Source organism: Epinephelus moara, chromosome 20, assembly GCF_006386435.1.
Source record: "Epinephelus moara isolate mb chromosome 20, YSFRI_EMoa_1.0, whole genome shotgun sequence".
NCBI classification, from domain to species: Eukaryota; Metazoa; Chordata; class Actinopteri; order Perciformes; family Serranidae; genus Epinephelus; species Epinephelus moara.
This window is the reverse complement of record NC_065525.1, coordinates 38,981,074-39,003,891: the sequence shown is the minus strand read 5'-3', so window position 1 is coordinate 39,003,891 and position 22,818 is coordinate 38,981,074. Positions and strand designations below refer to the sequence as shown.

Here is a 22,818-nt window from a genome sequence, read left to right as displayed (position 1 = left end):
CTCTCAGCCAGAAGCTGTTGATGTGACAATCACGATATGTTTTGGATTTGCTATTTTCACTCAGTTTCATATCGTCATTTTGGAAAAAAAAGTCTCCTAGAGGTATCCTAAAATATATCCTTACTGTATTTTTTAATGAAACAGAAGAAAATAGTGATTTTGTTGGGGACTATTTTCAGTGGTGGATTAATCCACATTTGGTGCCCTAGTGAGTATTTGTGGCAACAGGACGGTGTATGTGAGATTGAGTCAAGATAAACTACAATGTGTGTGTTCATGGTAATAAAGGAATATATCACCCAGTGACACAGTGTGACACTCACTGATGTGTTTTAACAGCAGTGGAGGAAGAAGAGTTATCAGGCTGTAGATACACACACTGTACTTGTAAGAAGATACATTTAGTTTACATCTCGACTGTCTGTTTTCTGAACCTTTCTCTTGGTGTCTCTGTCAGGATGAGTTTCCAGAGGTGTTGAAGTGGAGGAGGAAGCCCTCGCTCCCCGCCGTCTCATCCTCGCTCCCTGACTTGCTGGGAAACTCCGCCCCCAGCCTCGCCTCAGAAACAGCCTTCAGCACGCACACACTCACAGGTAGGTCTGCTTACCTGTCATTCAACAGTCACAGGAACCTTCCCAGTGACAGTGAGATGCTGAAATTGTGTGTGTGTGTGTGTGTAGACAGCAGTTTGGAAACACAGAAGATCCTGCTGACAGAACCAGTACCAGAACTGGGTCACATGGAGTACCAGCTGCTGAAACTCTTCATCTTGCTGTGAGTACCACAGTACAAAGACAGTTAAATTTAAAAAGTCACAAAACACCCGCAAAGTAAATTAATTTGCAAAGCCCGTAAAGTGTTTTTTTAATTTATTTTTTTGATAGTGCATTCAGAATAATAACTTGAACATACAGTATATTGTTTACAAATATCCATCCATCCAAAACACATGGATGTGAAGCAAAACTGGCTAAAACATGAACCCAGAAAAGGCCCAAACCCCTCAGAGTGCACGGACAGCTGCAGTGGTTGTGTAAATATTAGTAACCAGTATTAGGTTTGTTAAATCTCAGGTGTGTGCAGAGTCCTCTGTATTTTCCAGTTTTGTCTCAGAACTGTAGAGTAAACTATATTTTATTGTTGGCCTGTGCTGCCACCTGCTGGCTGAATATCGTTCACATGGCCACATGTAACACAGAACTTTAAGGCATAGTTTTTCAAAGTGTCGACATAATAAGTTGCCTTTTTGTGTCACATATTCATTTCAGAACATTTCATTTAGATAAGATATTATCTAGAATGCAGACTTTTTTAAATCACTTTTGTATAACTTTTATATGACATACTATGACTTTTTTCATAACTGTCTTGACAAACTTTTCATGACATAGTACACCGACTTTTTTTCTAACTTCGTTTATGTACTACACAATGACTGTTTATTCATACTATAATATGACTTTTGGAAAAACTTTTTTTGTACATACCATTCGTTTTTTTGTTTGACATTTTTCACTTTTTCATAACATGCTATATCAGTCAATCAATCAATCAATTTTATTTATAAAGCCCAATATCACAAATCACACAGGGCTTTACAGCATACGACATCCCTCTGTCCTTATGACCCTCGCAGCGGATAAGGAAAAACTCCCCAAAAAAACCCCTTTCATGGGGAAAAAAAACGGTAGAAACCTCAGGAAGAGCAACTGAGGAGGGATCCCTCTTCCAGGACGAACAGACGTGCAATAGATGCTATACTATGACTTTTTTAATCATGAATGAATGAATGAAATGAATACGTTTTACATATTTGACTATGACTTTTTCAACACTTTTTATAGCCTTTTCATCACTTTTTAAAAAACATACTATACTTTTGTATCACTTTTTTGACATACTGTACTATGACCTTTTTTGACTTTTTCATGACATACTATACTATGACTTTTTTAAATCACTTTTTTATGACATACTTTAACATGACTTTTTTTTAAATTGCCTTAACTTTTTGGAGGCATACTCTGCTATGACTTATGTAATCACTTTTGTCTACCTCTTTTATGACATATTGTGATTTGTTTTATAACTTTTACGACATAAAAAATCATAGTATGTCATAAAAATGTTACACAATAGTATAACTTTTTTAATACTATATTATGACATTTTTTAACTACTTTTTCATGACATACTATACAATGACCTTTTTTAAGCACTTGTATAACTCTTTTATGACAAACTGACTTTTTTTTATAACTTTCTTGACATACTAGGACTTATCTCTTTTTATCAGTTTTTCATGACATACTACGCTGACTTTTTATATCTTTGTTTACGTATGATAAAATGACTTTTTAATTCATTTTTTGATATACAATAGTATGACTTTTTTGTACATACCATACTATGGACTCTTTATCTCACTTTTCTTTCATCTTTTTTGATAAACTTTTTTACACTTTTTTATGACATACTTTACTATGACCTTGTTTTCTAACGGTTTGATATACTATACTATGATCCTTTTTATACCACTTCTTCATGACATACAATACCATGACCCTTTTTATCACTTTTCTTCAACTTTTCCACGACATACTACACTATCACCATTTTTATCACTTTTTTGACAAACTATACTATGATCTTTTTTTGATCACTTTTTTCAGCAAACTATACTATGACCTTTTCCATCACCTTTTTTGTATACTATACTATGACTTTTTTCATGACTTCTTTAACATGCTATGCAATGACCTTTTTTATCACTTTTTTTGTCATACTAGATGACATTTTTCATCAATTTTTCAACATACTATACTATGACCTTTTTTCATGATTTTTTTGACATACTATGACTTTTTTCATGACTTTTTTAACATGCTATGCTATGACATTTTTTCCCCATAAATTTTTTGACATACTATACTATGACCTTTTTTTCCCATAAATTTTTTGACATACTATACTATGACCTTTTTTCATTTTTTTGACATACTATTCTATGAACTTTTTTTTCCCATAAAATTTTTTGACATACTATACTATGACCTTTTTCTCATCACTTTTTTGTCATACTATGACATTTTTTCATCACTTTTTTTTTAATATTATACTATGACCTTTTTTTCTCATAAATTTTTTGACATACTATACTATGACCTTTTTTCAGGATTTTTTTTGACATACTATACTGACCTTTTTTTCATCACTTTCTTGACATACTGTACTATGACCTTTTTTCATCACTTTTTATGACATAGTATACTGTGACCTTTTTTCATCACTTTCTTGACAGACTTAAGTATGACATTTTTTCATCACAATACTATCACCTTTTTTCATCACTTTTTATGACATACTATACTGTCTTTTTTCATCACTTTTTTGACATACTATCCCTTAATCACTTTTTTTGTCATACTATACACTCACCTTTTCTCATCACTTTTTTGCGCATACTATACTATGATCTTTTTCATCACTTTTTTTGTCATACTATTCAGTGACCTTTTTTAAAACTTTTTCCTGAACTAACATTGTTTATCCCCAGTTTAGTGGAACCTAAAATTAACATGCAGTGTGACTCCCCACTCCCAGGAAAGGCCAGCGACACAGTGGTTATCAGAAAACAGTTAGTTTATTTCAAACATCAGAGTTGAGCCATACCCAAAACAACAAACAGAAGTTCAGTAGTTCAAACCTAAACTTACCTAACAAAGAAACAAAGCTCAAGCAAAAACAAGCTTCTACCCTGCACTCCTAAAATTCAAAACAAGAGAAAACATGAAAATGCTTAATATAAAGGGCTTCTCACTAGTACTTAACTGCTTTAAACTGCTCTATATTTACAGTGACCAAAAAGAATAGCAAAATATTTACAGACTGATAGCACTACAAGATTGCAAGCCTCAAATTACATATACAAATTTGTCAAATGGCTCTCCCATAACTGACATAGTTATGAAGTCAAAGCACACTAATAACTGTCAAAATGGCTTGCCTACAGATTTATTTACACACAAATCTCATAAATTACACAATGTATATGCTGGCTTTATAAGCAGTGGTAGAGGTAAAGGAGGGAAGAGTTTCTGTCAGCTGGAGTTCAAAAGACTGCTGTCATCTGTTGGACCAATCCAGAGGCAGCAATCCTGTCGAATCGACCAGCCACCACCTGCCTGTTTATCACCCACTATCACTCACACACATGCACTCACTCTGAGAGGAAGACAAACAGATCTGACACATCACAACACAATCAAGGCACCTCAATAAAGAACGACCCAGGGTTATAACACTGTATTGTGACCTTTTCTTGTCACTTTTCATTACATACTATACTATGAAAAAAGTCATACTGTAATATGTCAAAAAAGTGATAACAAGGGTCATAGAATATTATGTGTTATGTGTAAAAAGTGATGAAAGAAGGTCATAGCAAAATGTGTCAAAAAAGTGATAGGAACAAAAAATCATACTAAGGTATGTCAAAAAACGTCATATTATAGTATGTCAAAAAAGTGATGAAAAGGTCATAGTATACATAGTATGTGAAAAAGAAGTGATGACAAAAGGTCATAGTATAGTATGTCAAAAAAGATGGGAAAAAAAGTCATACAAAAGTATGTCAAAAAAGTGATTTAAAAAAAAAGTCATAGTATAGTATGTCAAAACAAGGGATAAAAAAGGTCATAGTATACATAGTATGTGAAAAAGAAGTGATAACAAAAGGTCATAGTATAGTATGTCAATAAAAGATGAAAAATGGTCATAGTGTAGTATGTCATAAAACGTGATTAAAGGTATTAGGATAGTATGTCAAAAAAGTGATGAAAAAGAGTCATAGCATTGTATGTCGTCCCAAATCATGAAAAAAAGTCATAGTGTAGCATGTCGTCCCAAATGATGAAAAAAAAAGTCATGGTGTAGCATGTCGTCCCAAATGATGAAAAAAGTCATAGTGTAGTATGTCGTCCCAAATGATGAAAAAAAAAGTNAAGTGATTAAAGGTATTAGGATAGTATGTCAAAAAAGTGATGAAAAAGAGTCATAGCATTGTATGTCCTCCCAAAATGAGAAAAAAAGTCATAGTGTAGCATGTCGTCCCAAATGATGAAAAAAAAAGTCATGGTGTAGTATGTCGTCCCAAATGATGAAAAAAGTCATAGTGTAGTATGTCGTCCCAAATGATGAAAAAAAAAGTCATGGTGTAGTATGTCGTCCCAAATGATGAAAAAAGTCATAGTGTAGTATGTCGTCCCAAATGATGAAAAAAAAAGTCATGGTGTAGTATGTCGTCCCAAATGATGAAAAAAAAAGTCATAGTGTAGTATGTCGTCCCAAATGATGAAAAAAAAAGTCATGGTGTAGTATGTCGTCCCAAATGATGAAAAAAAAAGTCATAGTGTAGTATGTCGTCCCAAATGATGAAAAAAAAAGTCATGGTGTAGTATGTCGTCCCAAATGATGAAAAAAAAAGTCATAGTGTAGTATGTCGTCCCAAATGATGAAAAAAAAAGTCATGGTGTAGTATGTCGTCCCAAATGATGAAAAAAAAAGTCATAGTGTAGTATGTCGTCCCAAATGATGAAAAAAAAAGTCATGGTGTAGTATGTCGTCCCAAATGATGAAAAAAAAAGTCATAGTGTAGTATGTCGTCCCAAATGATGAAAAAAAAAGTCATGGTGTAGTATGTCGTCCCAAATGATGAAAAAAAAAGTCATAGTGTAGTATGTCGTCCCAAATGATGAAAAAAAAAGTCATGGTGTAGTATGTCGTCCCAAATGATGAAAAAAAAAGTCATAGTGTAGTATGTCGTCCCAAATGATGAAAAAAAAAGTCATGGTGTAGTATGTCGTCCCAAATGATGAAAAAAAAAGTCATAGTGTAGTATGTCGTCCCAAATGATGAAAAAAAAAGTCATGGTGTAGTATGTCGTCCCAAATGATGAAAAAAAAAGTCATAGTGTAGTATGTCGTCCCAAATGATGAAAAAAAAAGTCATGGTGTAGTATGTCGTCCCAAATGATGAAAAAAAAAGTCATAGTGTAGTATGTCGTCCCAAATGATGAAAAAAAAAGTCATGGTGTAGTATGTCGTCCCAAATGATGAAAAAAAAAGTCATAGTGTAGTATGTCGTCCCAAATGATGAAAAAAAAAGTCATGGTGTAGTATGTCGTCCCAAATGATGAAAAAAAAAGTCATAGTGTAGTATGTCGTCCCAAATGATGAAAAAAAAAGTCATGGTGTAGTATGTCGTCCCAAATGATGAAAAAAAAAGTCATAGTGTAGTATGTCGTCCCAAATGATGAAAAAAAAAGTCATGGTGTAGTATGTCGTCCCAAATGATGAAAAAAAAAGTCATAGTGTAGTATGTCGTCCCAAATGATGAAAAAAAAAGTCATGGTGTAGTATGTCGTCCCAAATGATGAAAAAAAAAGTCATAGTGTAGTATGTCGTCCCAAATGATGAAAAAAAAAGTCATGGTGTAGTATGTCGTCCCAAATGATGAAAAAAAAAGTCATAGTGTAGTATGTCGTCCCAAATGATGAAAAAAAAAGTCATGGTGTAGTATGTCGTCCCAAATGATGAAAAAAAAAGTCATAGTGTAGTATGTCGTCCCAAATGATGAAAAAAAAAGTCATGGTGTAGTATGTCGTCCCAAATGATGAAAAAAAAAGTCATAGTGTAGTATGTCGTCCCAAATGATGAAAAAAAAAGTCATGGTGTAGTATGTCGTCCCAAATGATGAAAAAAAAAGTCATAGTGTAGTATGTCGTCCCAAATGATGAAAAAAAAAGTCATGGTGTAGTATGTCGTCCCAAATGATGAAAAAAAAAGTCATAGTGTAGTATGTCGTCCCAAATGATGAAAAAAAAAGTCATGGTGTAGTATGTCGTCCCAAATGATGAAAAAAAAAGTCATAGTGTAGTATGTCGTCCCAAATGATGAAAAAAAAAGTCATGGTGTAGTATGTCGTCCCAAATGATGAAAAAAAAAGTCATAGTGTAGTATGTCGTCCCAAATGATGAAAAAAAAAAAGTCATAGTGTAGTATGTCGTCCCAAATGATGAAAAAAAAAAAGTCATGGTGTAGTATGTCGTCCCAAATGATGAAAAAAAAAAAGTCATGGTGTAGTATGTCGTCCCAAATGATGAAAAAATTTCATAGTATAGTATATCGTCCCAAATCATAAAAAAAAATGTCACAGAATAGTACGTCGTCCCAAATGATAAAAAAAAGTCATAGTATAGTATGTCGTCAAAAGGTGATAGAACAGTTCATAGTATGTCAAAAAAACGATGAATAAAGGTCATAGTACAGTATGTCTATGAGCCTATTTAGTTGAGGCAACAGGTCTGCTCTGCAGTGGCAAGCTAGGGTGCTTATTTACATGAGAATTCATGTAAAATGGAGGTTTAACCATGAACATTAATTACAGATTGCCTGACAAGCATTTTAATTAATTAACATATCATAATTAAAACAATTGGAGACTGAGAACAAAAAAAATATAATATAATCTAAATAAGTCTGACAATATTTTGATAAATCAACATCATATCGGACAGGATGTGAGTGTTTCTGTGACTTCCTGTATGAACTGAAGGCTGCTGGAAACTGTCGGGAAATTGTCCGACTTGACAGCAACTTGTTGTCACTGCCCCCTGCTGCAGCCGCCTAATCATGTCTACTTTCCAGGGGCGGCGTAGTTCTTTTTTTGACACACTACACTATGACCTTTTTTTTATCACTTTTTTTTTTACATACTATACTGTGACCTTTTTTCATCACTTTTCTTGACATACGATACTTTGACCCTTTTTCATCATTTTTTTTTTACATACTATTTCATGTCCTTTTTTAATGCTTTTTTGAAATACAATACTATGACCTTTTTTCATCACTTTTCTGACATACTATACAATGACATGTTGTCATCACTTTTTTATGACATACTGTAGTTTAAGGCTTTCTTCCTGGCATACTATGCTATGGCTTTTTTTTTTTTTTTACATCACATATTTTACCATGACTTTTTTAATCACTATACTATGAGTATTTTTGCAGTTAACAGACTGTGCTGTTAAAAGATTGGTCAATGTGAAAAAAAACAAGAAGTTTTTATAAACCTAGTCAGCATTGAACGGTGTAAAGGATGCACATATGATCTGTAATTATTTGTTATTTACCTGTCTGTCTCTCAGTGTCTTCCTGTTGGTCCTGTCGTCCTGCTATCTGGCCTTCAGAGTTTGTCGTCTGGAGCAGCAGCTTAGCTTCCTGAGCAGCCAACCAACACTGAGAGAGAGGTACACATATACAGTATAAACACACGTTTATTTATTTCTTAGATGCTAGACCTAGAACAAGAAAAACGTCAGCAACAACTGAAAGCTGTAATAAAAATATAGCTGATGATATATAGCTGAGCTTTACTTAAATGAATGTTTTTTAGAAGAAAAAAATCTATATTATCATCTAATTAACAGCTTCTTTTCTTGCAGGTGTGGAGAGGTGCCCTGCTGGCTCGCCAATCAGAGGACAGGAACCTGACCCTGAAGTCTGCGGTGAAATACAGAAGACACCTGCACTTACATAGACTTCCCATCAGGGGGCGGCGGTGAGCAGAGACAGACGACTGTAGCAGCCGTCAGCAGCTAAACTCTGACCCCGCCACGACCTGGTTACCATAGAGACGTCACAATAGTAACAGAAACTGTAGACTGACCTTTGGCCTCTGAGGACGAGGCAATGGAGGGGACACGCAGAGGTCGCGTAGAGATCGTGAGGCTGAAGGGACGACGACATGCTGTAACATAACAGACAGATTTTAATGTGAAGCAGACTGAAAACAATGGTGTGTGTGTGTGTGTGTGTACATAGACTGTATGGACTAACACACACTCTGACTCTGAGGTCTGTTAGTAGTTCAGGTTAAACATGTTTTCATACAGACACTGTTGGATGTGATGAAACGGTCGTTAGAGTCGGGAGAAGCTGCCGGTTCCTGAGGTGTTTCTCCTCATTCTCTTTTCACAGAACAAATATTGCCTTTAAAAGGTCCAGTGTGTAGGATTTAGGGGGATATATTGGCAGAAATATAATATAATAAATATGTTTTTCTTTGGTGTATAATCGCCTGACAATAAGAATCATTGTGTTTTCATTACCTTAGAATGAGACGTTTATATCTGCACAGGGAGTGGGTCCTTGTCTACGGAGATCACCATGTTACAGCGCCATGTTTCTACAGTAGCCCAGAACAGATAAATCAAACACTGGCTCTAGATAAGGACATTGGCGTTTCTGCGTCAGCCACAGTAGTTAGAAGACCCTTCACAACAAGAGGGTCAGAATAACACTGATTTTCAGACCAAAACTCAGTAAACGTTATTTAAAAAATCCAGAACACTCATGTGTTGAGAAACATTTAAGTTACTGATTGAAGAAAATGTTCAAATGCACATTTATGATGGTGAAACCTGGGGAACCTGCAGCTCAGCCCACGTCACTGCTCTGTAGCCGTTTGTGTTTTCTGCCATTTTCATTCATATATCAACTGACTGATGTTTTTATAAACGGTTATTATTACAAGTCACAGATTTCTTTTTTTCGATCTACAAAGTGCCAGAATTCACAATGTCATCTGTAAAAACACAAACTGATCAATATCAATAAAGGTTCATTAAAGGTCCAGTGTGTAGGATTTAAGGGGGATATAATGGTGGAAATGGAATATATTATAACAAGTATGTTTTCTTAAGTGTATAATCACCTGAAAATAAGAATCGTTGTGTTTTTGTTACCATAGAATGAGTGTTAATATCTACATAAGGAGCTGGTCCTCGTCTACAGAGGTCACCATGTTTCTACTGTAGCCCAGAACAGACAAACCAAACACTGCAGGGACATTCATGCTTTCACGTTTTTTAGCCACTGTAGTAAGAAGGCCCTACACAATGACACGTTTCTTAATGTGAAACTGCTTTAATTTGTGTTTTTAACAGTTTAAATCACCTGGTCTTTTGTTTTGGAGAGGAAGAGACCTCTGTGGATAATTTGTCTCCCAGTAAGAACCTTGTGAACAATTGGGAAATTTTAGCTGGTTGCAATCTGCAGTCCTCACTAAATCCCCCTAAATCTCACACGCTGTTCCTTTAAATAAAGTCTTGATTGCTGCCTTAAACTTACAATGTAGCCTCTGATATCGTTTTTAATATCATGTTCATGTAGAGAAGTTGCTTCCTACTTAAGACTGAATGTTACTGTAAAAGAGTAAATCTATCACTTCCCTTAAATGTGAATCTGAATTCTTCTGCAACTTTCGAATGATTTTGTTAAAAAAAAAAAAAAAAAATTTTAGTGCCAAATCTGTGAAATGATGTGTTTGTATGAGAAGATAAAGAGACTCACCTGAGCTGAGCAGAGACTCCTGGTTAAAAACCGCCTCCAGCTCTCCCTGTGAGCGACAAAAGACAGTAAGATGTAGGTCCAAGATGTGCACCGAATGAAGAGTTTATATTTGATGCACTTACAGGGTGATGAAAGACATGATGATGCTGTTTGGATGTTTGTGAAGAAAGTTTTAACTCATATTGTAGTTCTGACTGTAACAGAAATCACTAATAAACACATTTCCATCTCCTGACTCGTCTTTAATCACAACTTCAAAACATTGTTCTACATTTAGTTACTAAAAACGAAGTGCATTTGTTCAGGACTGTTTTCAGCGGTGGATTAATCCTCATTTGGTGCTTTTGTGAGTATTTGTGTCAGCAAGACAGTGTATGTTGGATTGAGTCAAAATAAACTAGTGTTCATGGTGATAAAGTGGCACAGTGAGGCTCACTGATGTGTTTTTACCAACGATGGAGGAAGAAGATAAATCAGGCCTGGACAGACACACTGTACTTGTTAGGAGACACATTCACTGTCAGCTTGACAGGGTTCCTACAGCAAATTAAGGCAAATTAGTATAAGATTTCTTAAGATCTTTTTTCAATGCCACCCGAAATGAAATTTAAGATCAATTTTAAAACAATAAAAATTAAGGGAAAAAATAGCATTAAAACATCAATTACTTTATATTTGGGGCAATTTTGCCCAAATGTTTACTGTAACATAAAACATTAATTTTTTTGTCTTGTGGAGGAGACGACGGTAGAACAGAACTGGGCATTTACTGGCAGGTTTTCTTGGCCATTTTGTGCTTCTCACTCTGCATGATTCCACTGCCTTGATTTCCACCATGCCCAGTTTGGAAAAACTTTTTTCATAAAGTACACTGAGCCTTGTATGCATTGCCTTGTGCCGGTTTAAAGGGATAGTGCACTCAAAAATGAAAATTCACCCATTATCTACTCACCCATATGCCGATGGAGGCTCTGGTGAAGTTTTAGAGTCCTCACATCACTTGCGGAGATCCAGCGCGGTGCACAGAGAGGCAGTCAGAGCTACAGGCTACAATGAGGCTAAAAACAGAGTTCAAATGACGTTTTTCCAAACAACTTTTTATGTCGGGGCTTCAGGACACATGGATCACTACGGACGAGCAGTATGGAGATATTTTGTGCTTTCAATTATGTGTTTTTGGACGTTTGAATCTGGGGCGCCGTCAGCCTCCATTAGGTGGAGTTGTGTTGCTACCCACTCTCCCCTGGGATCTCCAGAAGTGTTGTGAGGACTCTAAAACTTCACCTGAGCCTCCCTTGGCATATGGGTGAGTAGATAATGGCTGAATTTTCATTTTTGGGTGCACTATCCCTTTAAACCATGCCACAAAATCTTAGTTAAATTTGAAATTGCAGTGAGTCTGGTGGCTTAGTGGGGAGAGCAGGAGTCGCATATACAAAGGCAATGTCCTTGCCAAGGTTCATGTTACGTCATACTTTCTACCCCACTACATTTATCTAAACTTTAGTTACTTTACAAATTCAGATTTTTGGTCAAAACATACAAAGATTAATTAATTAATTTGTGGATTGACAGAAAATCAATGTGAAACTATTTTCATGGTTAAAATCATTTTTAATACTTTAACTACATTTTACTGAATATACTGAAATACTGAAGGTACATTTTCAATGCAGGACTTTTACTGTGACAGAGTATTTTTACAGTGTGGTATCAGTACCTCTACTGCAGTAAAGGATCTGAATACATCCTCCACCACTGTTTGAAAGCAACACATAAACCAGAACAGTCAAAAATTAGATAAAGTAATTGTGGCATCAAATTAATTTAAAAAAAATCTACAATAAGGGGATTTAATGATTTCATGTGTGGTCACTGTCATGAAAAAACACACTTTGCCCAAAGTGCATGTTGTAAGTTTGAAACACTCACCAACAGAAGACTTCAGAGAAAACTGGACTGAAGGCTGAAGACCGAACACAACTGAAAGATAAAAGTAAACAGTTTATAACTTAGATGTTTTTTTTGTTGTTGTTTTTTAAACTGCGCTGTGTGTCTAAAGATTAAACACCTCTGAGTCTTTACCTTCTTACTGCTCACTGGTGATCTGGAAATCAAACTCTGTCCTGCTGCTGTGGACCTGAAAAGTTTCAGTAAATGTCTGAGACACTTCTCTAACACACCACATGGGGGCAGTACAGCAGCTGTTTTAAATGTCTCTTACCAGCAGTCAGTATATTAAAATTAGGGCTGCGACTCTGCAACTACCGAATATAGCTGTTACTGACGAACCTGTAGATTATTTTCTTACAGAATATCTTACAGCCTGAAGTGATTTCAACAAATGCTTTATTCAACCAACATTTCCAAACTCCAAATATATTAAAGTTACTGTGATGTAAGACCAAAGAAAGCAGCACAACCTCTCATTTGAGAAGCTGCAAACATCATATTTATGCATGAAAAATGATATAATTATTAAAACAGTTGCTGATTAATTTTCTGTCAATCAATGACAGAATTATTGACTCATAGTTGCAGCTCTGATTAAAATATTTCCATATTCTAGATCAATTTAATGATGGGTAAACTGAGGTCCCACAGATCAACATTTTTCATATCATGTAGTCAATCTACTCTTGTGTACTCTGATTACTCTGAGGGTGAAGTCTCTTTGGTTTGCTCTCTGACTTCAGTTGAAAACAGTTAAGATTCAGTTGAAGAGTTGATCTACTGGACAAAAAAGGAAGCAGAGGATTTGGATGTGACCTGGATCAGAGGTCAGAGGTCAGAGTTGAGCTGTACAGACAGCGGCTGTTAAATCTCCTTATTTCAGCTGGAAACCTGAGCAGGTAAAACACTTCAACAGTTTCATCGTCTGCAGACTGACAGCTGAAGCTCTGTGACTGTTTTACTGTTCCTGTGTCTGTTTACTGACCAGCTCCACATCAATTCATTTTAATACCTCAAATAGTGGAAAAACGTGAATTCTACAATTTATCCACCAATGGAAGAAGAGCTCAGATCTTTCATTTTAGTGAAAGAAGTAATACTACAGTGTAAAAATACTTTGTAACACGTAAAATACCTGCCTTTACAAATCTACTCAAACTACAGAGGCCGATACAAAAATGCTAAAATGTGAATGGCCCTATTTAGAGCCAGTGTTCTAAATAGGGCCACTGTTCCACAACCAGGACGTGGCACGTAAAGTTTGGTGGGGGGTACTGCAGGAATATGGAGTACCGGAGTCTTTGCTACGAGCCATCCAGTACTTGTATAACCAAAGTGAGAGCTGTGTCCGCACACTTGGCACAAAGTCAAAACACGTTTCCAGTGCTTGTTGGCCTCGACCAGGGTTGTTCCTCGTCTACGATTCCATTTGTGATTTTCATGGACAGGATCTCGAGGCGCAGGAAGGGGTCTGGTTTGGTGACATCAGAATTGCATCTCTGCTCTTTGCAGATGATGTGGTTCTGTTGGCTTCATCACACCGTGACCTCCAGCAGTTTCGGTTCGGTTTGCAGCCAAGTGTGAAGCCGTCGGGATGAGAGTCAGCACCTCCAAGTCTGAGGCCGTGGTCGTCTGTCGGAAACCGGTGGATTGCCCCCTGCGGGTTGGGAGAGAGTTACTGCCCTAAGTGAAGGAGTTCAAGTATCTCAGGGTCTTGTTCACGAGTGAGGGTAGAATGGAGCATGAGATGTATTTGCGGTTTGGCGCGGCATCTGCAGTGATGCCGGATCTGGAGGGAGCTTGGAGTAGAGCCGCTGCTCAGTCGCGTCAAAAGGGGTCAGTTGAGGTGGTTCAGGTATCTGATCAGGATCCTCCTGGGCGCTTCCCGTTAGAGGCACATCCAACTAGTGGGAGGCCCCGGGGCAGACCCAGAACACACGGGAGGGATTACATATCTTGACGGATCTGGGAACACCTTAGGATCCACCAGGAAGAGCTGGAAAATGTTGCAGGAAGACTGTAGAAACAACAGGCTGTGTGGAAGAGGACCTGCTCCCTATGTAGATATGAATAATTTATTCTCAGTAACAAAAACACAGTGATTCTTGTTTTCAGGTGATTGCACACAAATAAAAACATGTTGTAAATATAACGTTGCATTTCTGCCAATATGTCTCTCTAAATCTTTCACACTGAACCTTAAAGTAAAAGGACAGAAGTATTCTCAGCAAAATGTACTTTAAGTACCAACACTAAAATTATTCATGATGCAGAATGTCTCTTTCCAACAGTGTTACAGCATGAGAGAATATTATATTATTCTGTTTTCATCACTAATAAATGCCATGCCATCAGTTCCAGGAACTCCCTGCCCATGCCATGAGAGACAAAAAAATTGCATTATCAATGACGCAAAACACTGTCTTGTTTTTTTGCGTTTGGCGTCATTGGGTGAATGTTGGCGGGCAGACAGGCTGGGAGCTCCAGGAGCTGGCAGCACAAACGCATTACCCACAAGACGATGACACAGACCTCACTGAAAATCTGCAAAACATCCTTTTAATTAAATAAAATAAACATTTTTAAAAAGTTGTACTTTGTTAATGTGGAGCCACTTTTGGACACTTTGTATAATACTCACTATATTTGTAGTATAACACTGTGTTATATAAGTATATTATATTATTTTCATGTAAAAAGTAAGCACTGCAGTGTTAAATCAAAACCACACAGTCACACCTCTGCTGTCCACATGACTGAAGAACCATTTCAAGGTCATTTAGGAATTGAATTAAACTTTATTAATCATTAACAATCCTAAACCAAACATATTTATAAGACCTGAAGAGAAGCTGCAGTCTACGTCTGTCCATAAACCTGAAGACACAGAGGCTGATCCTGGATCAGCTGCTTCAAACACTCCTCCCAGTTCAGACCCTGAGCCAGAGCTTTTCCTCCTGCTGGGAGCTGTGGGACACATTTCCACTGTCCTCTGTCCTGTTTCCTGTCCTGTAATTTAGCTTCCTGTTTCTCTCTACTGTTGTTTCCTGTCTTCTTCTCTCATATTGTTTCCTGTTTATTGTCCTATCCTTAGGTTCTCACCCTGCGCCCTTGTGTTCTGTCCTCTCTGTATCCTCTTGTTTCCTCTCCTACCGTCTTGTTTTCTTGTCCCGTCTTAATTTTCAGCCCTGTCATTTACTGTTCTTTTATTTCCTCTCCTGCCTTGTCTTTTACTTCCCATGCTGTCCTGTTATTTTTTCTGTGTAAACTCTTGTTTCTCCCGCTCTTCATGGTCTCTTGAGTCCATTGTCACTCCCGTTAGCTGTTAGAAAGGCAGATAACTCCTCCCCTCGGGGACTCCACCATGTCCGGTTGGGTGGAGAACGTCCTGGGACTCATCGGCCCGCCCCCCACCAAAAACTCCACGTCTCCTTCGTCGTCTCCTCCCACCCCGTTGTCCTTCTCTGTCCCACCATTGATCCTGCCCGACACCGACAGGAGCCTGACATCAGAGTGTACGTTGGCCACCGTGTGGCGCCGCACGCCGCCGCACTTCTCCAGGTAGGCCTCGCCCTCGTGCTCCACCAGCGGTGCCAGAGATGATGAGTCGGAGGAGCAGTGATGCTGAGTAATGGTGATCTCTGGCTTGGACTGGTCACTTGGCAACGACCCCGACGACCGCAGATGACGGGGCTCTGGAGGAGGAGACAGGAAATGGATGTGAGTAAAGAGACACGACAACTCAGGGGCAACAGTTTTTAAATTCTCATGAAGATCCAAAAGTTTCCACTAGAGATCACCAAGTCTGATGTTCAAAAATCCTACGCAGAGGTGACTTAAAGAAAAAGTCTGACACATCCTTCTATTCAGATGTTCACATTGATTCCACGCTCATGTCTGTACAGCATATATATGAGGCTACAGCCAGCAGCTGGTTAGCTTAGCTTAGCATAAAGACTGGAAACAGAGGGAAACAGCTAGCCTGGCTCTGTTCCTAAAGCCCAGTTCAGACCAAAGATTCGCGGCGAGACAAAACTGTTTTAAAATGTTGCAGAGAAAAGCTGCAGTGGTGTGAACTGGCTGGTCTGACCTAACTCAAGCCGAGTGATGGTGTCACCTGCAACTCAGCTGGTCAACTCACAGGCGGCTGGTTTTAGAATGTAAAGCATTTCACCTGGTTCAGCAGCCAATCAGCTTGTAGTGAAGACAGCTGGTCAAGTCAAAATGACCACAGACGGCGCGCTCGCTTGCTGCAACAGGTGCTCAGTACCCGCAGAGTCCTCACGGTGTGCCGGTGTCGGACAATGGGTCACTGCTGCTGCTCGCTGTATGTGCTTATGCCCCCTCACACACACACATTCTCATTGACTGATTAATTGCCGCTGTTTATTTATATTATTGTGGCGTATTTATTGTGAACACAGTCCATCTGATGCTCATTTTGTTTCTGTTTTTCGCCATTTCATCACTACTACAAATGCAGCTGTAGCCAGTATCTCACTATCACTATCCTCATTCATATTTTAAGAAGCTACAAATTGTATTCAGCCACAAAATAAACCTGAAAAGCTGCAAATCAGAACAGAAGTACAGAGAGTTGTTGCACAGAGATGATACACAGTCTCATCTAGTTGCATTGGTGTGAACCAGCAGGTTTTCAGAACGTTGCAGAATGGCACATTGCAAGTAAACTCATCTCGCTGCGAATCTTTGGTCTGAACTGGGCTTAAGAAAACAAAAACACAATCTACCTGCTCCTCTGAAGCTGATTCACACATTATATCTGGTTTGTTTAATGACCTGTTTTATACAGAACAAGGCTCACTAACTATTAACTAAACTTTATACTCAGGTGACACAACAGGCTGATACAAACAAAAGAAATGTTAAAGTTGGATTTTTTTTTTTTTTTTTTGTCATGTTTCCACATTTAATTTCTTCTTTTTTTAAGCAAGTTTAAACTTTTAAACTCTGTCATTTGTACTAAGGAAGGAATTAAAGCTTGTGTGTTCCTGCTGGTTTGTCTCGGTCACACACTGTGACATGCTCATATATCAGCATTATATAAACAGTACAGTATTGTTGAAGTGGCCTCCTGCAGGAGCACCTCACTGCTGCAGAAACACCTCACTGCTGCAGGGATTATTACAACTTTAATCTCAGGATTTGTGGTGAGCTACACATTCAACATTGTTGAAGGAAAAGGCTGTGGCGGTTCACTGACTGATCACAGACAGAGGAAAGTTTTTACTATGTAAAACTGCAGCAGCAGATTCCTGTTAGCATCCAAGAGCCACAACGCTAACAGATGAGTGGACGAGGAAAGAAAAAAGAAACGAGGCAGTTGATTTTCTCCAAACTATTGAGCTATTGATCCATGTTTATTAATTTTGTTAGTAAGGACCGCATGATGACAGGACAAAGTTTATTCTATAGTGTGTTTTTTGTATCGATCAAGACATGATTTTAGAAGGTTTCATCCAGTATTTTTACTTTATTCATGTTTTTGCTTTTTCTTTTCAAGAATTTACCTTTGAATTAACAAATGGCATGAAATGTTACTATAAATGTTAATGTTATATTATATATTCATAAACATGTGATTTATTATATCATATCTTCATAAATGTACGATAACTTATATTTGATTTTTTTGAAGTGATTTATTTTCTAGCGTTTAATTTTAATTTCCAAAACTCCAATTCAGACAAACTCCTGTAAACACATCACGGCTGCTCCTGATTAAAACTGACATGACTAATTGATCATTCGACTGAGGGCAAGTTAATCAGCAACTAATTTAATAATCAATTAATCATTTTAAGTCATTTTGAAATAAAAAATACCAAACAGTTCAGAACATCAGCTACTTAATAGGAGATTTTACTGCTTTTCTTCGATAGTAACCAAAAATATGTCCAATCAGACCAGTTTGCATTTGAACTGTAAAGGTTTAGCTACACCAGATTACTGATGACGACCAATCAGGAAACATCATTAATTTTCAACACAGTATAAAAATATTAATATGAAAACTCAATAATATGGAACTTTAAAGGTCCAGTGTGTAGGATTTAGGGCAATATATTGGCAGAAATGGAATGTAAGGATGTTTACTTTAGTGTATAATCACATGAAAATAAGAGTTGTGTTTTCGTTATTTTAGAATGAGCCCTTTATATATTTGTGTTTTTTTACCGGTTTAAAACTCAGTCTGTTTGTTTTGGAAAGGAGGAGACCTCTGTGGATGATTCAGCTCCCAGTAAAAACCTCCTGAACGATGAACACTGAAGGAATTCTAACCAGGAGAAGTTTCAGCTGGTTGCAATCTGCAATCGTCACCACTAGATGCTGCTAAATCCCCCTAAATCTGACACACTGGACCTTTAAATCTCGTTTAAAGTTAAAGGTTGTCGAAGCTGCTTTGAGCTACATCACTGCTTAAGCTATTTCTGTCCTTTGAAATGTCCATATTCACATTTCATTCCACACTCTCATGTCCAATAGTGCTTCGTTCTCTGTTCCACACATACATTCCATAATTCACTCACACATCTAAACTGTTTGTTTTGAATACATTTTTTTAATTTCAGAATATTCTGTTATTTATTACTAAACTGCTCTTATGTTTTAAAAATTTTTGTGTATTTTTTTCTCTAATTTAAAGACACTTGCAGTAAGCTCACACTACAGAGAAGGTCACACAGACACTGCTCTGATCATGTACATGAGTTTGAATCTCAAGTTGTGTTATTCAGCAGGGTGAAAAGTTTCACCTCAGCTCAGCAGGTGTGTTGTTGTGTCAAGTGTGTTACAGAAGTCATAACAAACGTACACACACACACATCTGTAGATACAGTACTGTAGAATACAGTAGAGTGTGTGTTTGTGACCATGTTAATTCACTAACGACCGTGCGGCTGAGCGGCCAGAATGAAACCACAGCAGCAGATTAAGCAGCTCACCTCTCTGTTGAGAGGATTTAAACAGCATGTTTCTACAGAGCCACGCCCCCTGACCTCTGACCTCTGACACCGACTAAACCCTGAACCTGAGCCTGGATCTGAACATCAGAAATTCAGGCTGTGTCAGAAATCATTCACTCATCCACCCTTCTCCATCCACAATCAAGGGAGTTCTATTGAAATAACTATATAATGAGCTCATCAGCAAAATGAAAAAAAAAAAAAAAATCTTCTGGACACTACTCATCATTTTCTTGTCACTGTTAATGACGCCACACAATCAAAACATGCCATGTCAACGTCAGCTGGTGGTTGATCCGTAATAAATACAGACATACATGTGTGTCTGTTTTATTTCTTGTACTGAGTGTATTTTTTTTACGGAGCGCATTTTCCCAAATTAATAAATATAAAGTTCTTTTTGGCTGTTTGTGCTGTGATCCTCTGCTCATATTAAACATGTTAAGCCACATAATAAACTGAATTAAATTTGTATTTATTGCGCTATTATGGCACAAATCACAACTAATGTCAGCTAGCCCTTTAGGCCCCTTTAATCTCCTCAGGGACAGACAGGTACACATTAAAGTCACAGTTTATTACATGGCTGAGAAACTGGTAAAACAAACTTCTACCGTCATCAAAAGTTAAACAGAAAATTACTTTTATTTGAACGTTAGGTTGTAATCGCACTGCTTTCTATCTTCTCATCTGTCTGCCATTTTTCCTTCAGTGAGATGCATGATGGTATACAGTGATTGGTTAGTGACCCTTAGATATACACTATTTTTCACAATACATTGAGGGATACATTGAGTCTATTATATATAGTAATTCTCCATAAACATTCAGACAGCACTTACAAAATGGTGACCTCACTATATAGTGAGTGATTTTGAACGCAGCCTCAGACATACACTTGAAAATGAGACTTCATGCAGCTGCTTTTAGAAAACGTATCTGCTTGTTTGTTTCTCTTTAATCTGATTTTACCTGTTAAACAACAAACTGCTGCTTTTAAATCAACTTTTCATGACTGCCAAACATTTTACAAACATCACAAATCAGGGGTCCTGCAGAAACTCAAAACGTGCCTGAGTAAGAAATGTATCAGCATTAGGATGCTGTTGTCTTTATATATTTCATGTTATCATGAAGCATCTGTGAGCAGCGTTCAGAATGACGTGATGGTGGGAAATACTCACCCAATAGGATCTGGTTTCTGTTGTGCAGAACGTTGCTGAGATACGGAGACACAACGATCTCCACCAGACGCTCCAACTGGTAATACTCCAAACTGGGTGTGCCCGACTCGTGGACACCCTGACAGAGAGAGGGGATGTGCTGATCACCTGTTTGCTTTTGTTCCCTCAACTGTCCGATGTTAGTACAATGTTACGATAACTAAACTACTAAAGTAAGTAGTGATTAGGGCTAAACGTTAGTCGACCAGAAAGGTCATTAGTCGGCAAGATTTCATTGGTCATTTAGTCACAGCAAAAAAAACAAAAAAACTAACAAACATGAAACTCTATTAGGAGCTGCACCTTGTCAAAATAAATCAAAACCTATATGACTGGACCATGTGGGAATTTAATTTGAAAGGACAGACACAGGAAGTGTCCACGCTCAGCAGTCAGACAGGAGTCAGGTTAATTTCCAGGGCTGGTACCTGCGGTTATTCCACAGGCTAGTTAATAACATGTCGGGCAGGAAATCCAAAGTGTGGGATCATTTTGAGAAGGTGAAGGACGAACCCAAGGTGATATGTAAACTCATCTTCATTGGTCGACTACAAACATGACGTATCATCTGAAACATGGAAGTAGCTACATGCCCATTAGCCCACAGCGTCATTAACAGGCGGCTCGCTCAGTGTGTGACGTGCACTTGTAGATAAAATATAGTCCTATATTAATGAAGGTTCATTAGTACGGTTTTGTATTTCTCTGTAATGTAGCACAGTGTTAACAATGTTACTGATACTATTCTTTCTCGCACCTTCAACTCAAACCACCGAAATATATCATTTAATAATTAAATTAAAATCGTGAACTAGTCGACTAATGGCCATGAATGATGACTATTGGTTGACCAGGATAATTCTTTGTCGGGGGCAGCCCTAGTAGTAATGAGCCAAAGTTATCCTTTAAAAGGACACAATGCAGGAATGGACTGTTACTGTTTGTGAGTAGTATCACCAGTGAAAGTAAAAGCCAACCCCAGATTTATTTGCTTGGTGTTTTCTCTCGCTATATTTGCATTTGTTCAGCACTGTGCTTCCTTGTTTCGTAACTTCCTCTTGAATGCCTACAGCCTGGCACCTGGCCACTACCTTTTATAACGTGCCCAGGAACATCCTGAACACAGCAACATAAGAAGACAATAAGAAACTCCAGGCAGAGGGCAGAGTCTCTGCAGATTAATATTGAGTTAGATTACTACTGTTTGAATCTGTAGGTTGTTTTTTTTGTTAAATCCTGCAGAGTATACCTTTCAGAAGAGTACAAACCTGCAGCACCAGCAGCATCTGTGTAACAGGTGGAGGGACAGAGGCTGCAGTTCCCAAAGTCTCCTCTAGGTGGAGCTTCAACAGCACCAGGTCTCTGAAGGCCAACAGGGCCATCTGCCTCACTGTCAGCTCCTGACCCTGAACACACACACACACACACACACACACACACACACACACACACAGGAAGAACACCTCAGCAGTAGTTTCCTCCAGAGCTCAGCCAGTTAATCCACTGACCTCTTCACTCAAATGATCCAGACTATTTAAAGAGTTGAACATCAGTTCCCCGAGGAAACACACACACACACACATATAAACACACACACTGACTAAGCATCTACTGTCAAACCTGTGTTGTTTTATTTTAGTCACTAAGTACATATCTTTGTGTTTGTGTTGCTGATGGACAAAACTCGTACTCACAACATACTGTGAGGCTGTGCCGAGACACAGGGGTGCTTTCAGCTAAACGCTAACAACGACAGGACTGTAATGTTTGTCGCTGACCGATCCGTACTGGAAAACATGATTTGTTCTACACCTGCCAAGATATTCACGGTTAGACATTAACCTTGAATGCTGAGAGTCTGGACAGCCCGTTGGGCTTTATTCAGTCCCTCTAGGATGTTGTGATGTTGGATTCATTGTTTGGGGAAAAATTAAAAATGGAAATTGAAGGTTTGGTTGATTAATATTCAGTAAATAAATAAATTAAAATAAAGGAAGTTGTAATACTGTCCTGTGCTGCCACATACAGTGGTGTGAAAAAGTGTTTGCCCCCTTCCTGATTTCTTACTTTTTTGCATGTTTTCCGCACTTAAATGTTTCAGATCATCAAACAAATTTAAACATTAGTCAAAGATAACACAAGTAAACACAAAATGCAGTTTTTAAATGAAGGGTTTTATTAATGAGGAAGAAAAAAATCCTAAGCTACATGGCCCTGTGTGAAAAAGTGTTTGCCCCC

At 37.8% G+C, this 22,818-nt stretch overlaps 2 protein-coding genes across 3 annotated transcripts in view; one reads left to right on the top strand and one right to left on the bottom strand.

Annotated features, from left to right (window-relative positions):
- Window positions 1-10,420, top strand: part of LOC126408345 (GRAM domain-containing protein 2A) — a 42,684-nt gene extending 32,264 nt beyond the window's left edge. For both annotated transcript variants that reach the window (XM_050073847.1, XM_050073848.1), the window contains 4 exons: window positions 458-593; window positions 681-774; window positions 8,213-8,314; window positions 8,510-10,420. In XM_050073847.1, the coding sequence (XP_049929804.1) occupies window positions 458-593; window positions 681-774; window positions 8,213-8,314; window positions 8,510-8,558 (381 nt within the window). In that variant the 3' untranslated portion in view covers window positions 8,559-10,420. The remainder of the gene's footprint in view (window positions 1-457; window positions 594-680; window positions 775-8,212; window positions 8,315-8,509) is intronic.
- Window positions 10,421-14,848: 4,428 nt separating this feature from the next.
- The window catches only part of LOC126408343 (proline-rich protein 5-like), a 41,102-nt gene continuing 33,132 nt past the window's right edge, over window positions 14,849-22,818 (bottom strand). Inside the window, exons 7-9 of the mRNA XM_050073846.1 lie at window positions 21,849-21,986; window positions 20,542-20,659; window positions 14,849-16,066 (exon numbers count right to left, since the gene is read on the bottom strand). Of these exons, the coding sequence (XP_049929803.1) occupies window positions 15,690-16,066; window positions 20,542-20,659; window positions 21,849-21,986 (633 nt within the window). The 3' untranslated portion in view covers window positions 14,849-15,689. The remainder of the gene's footprint in view (window positions 16,067-20,541; window positions 20,660-21,848; window positions 21,987-22,818) is intronic.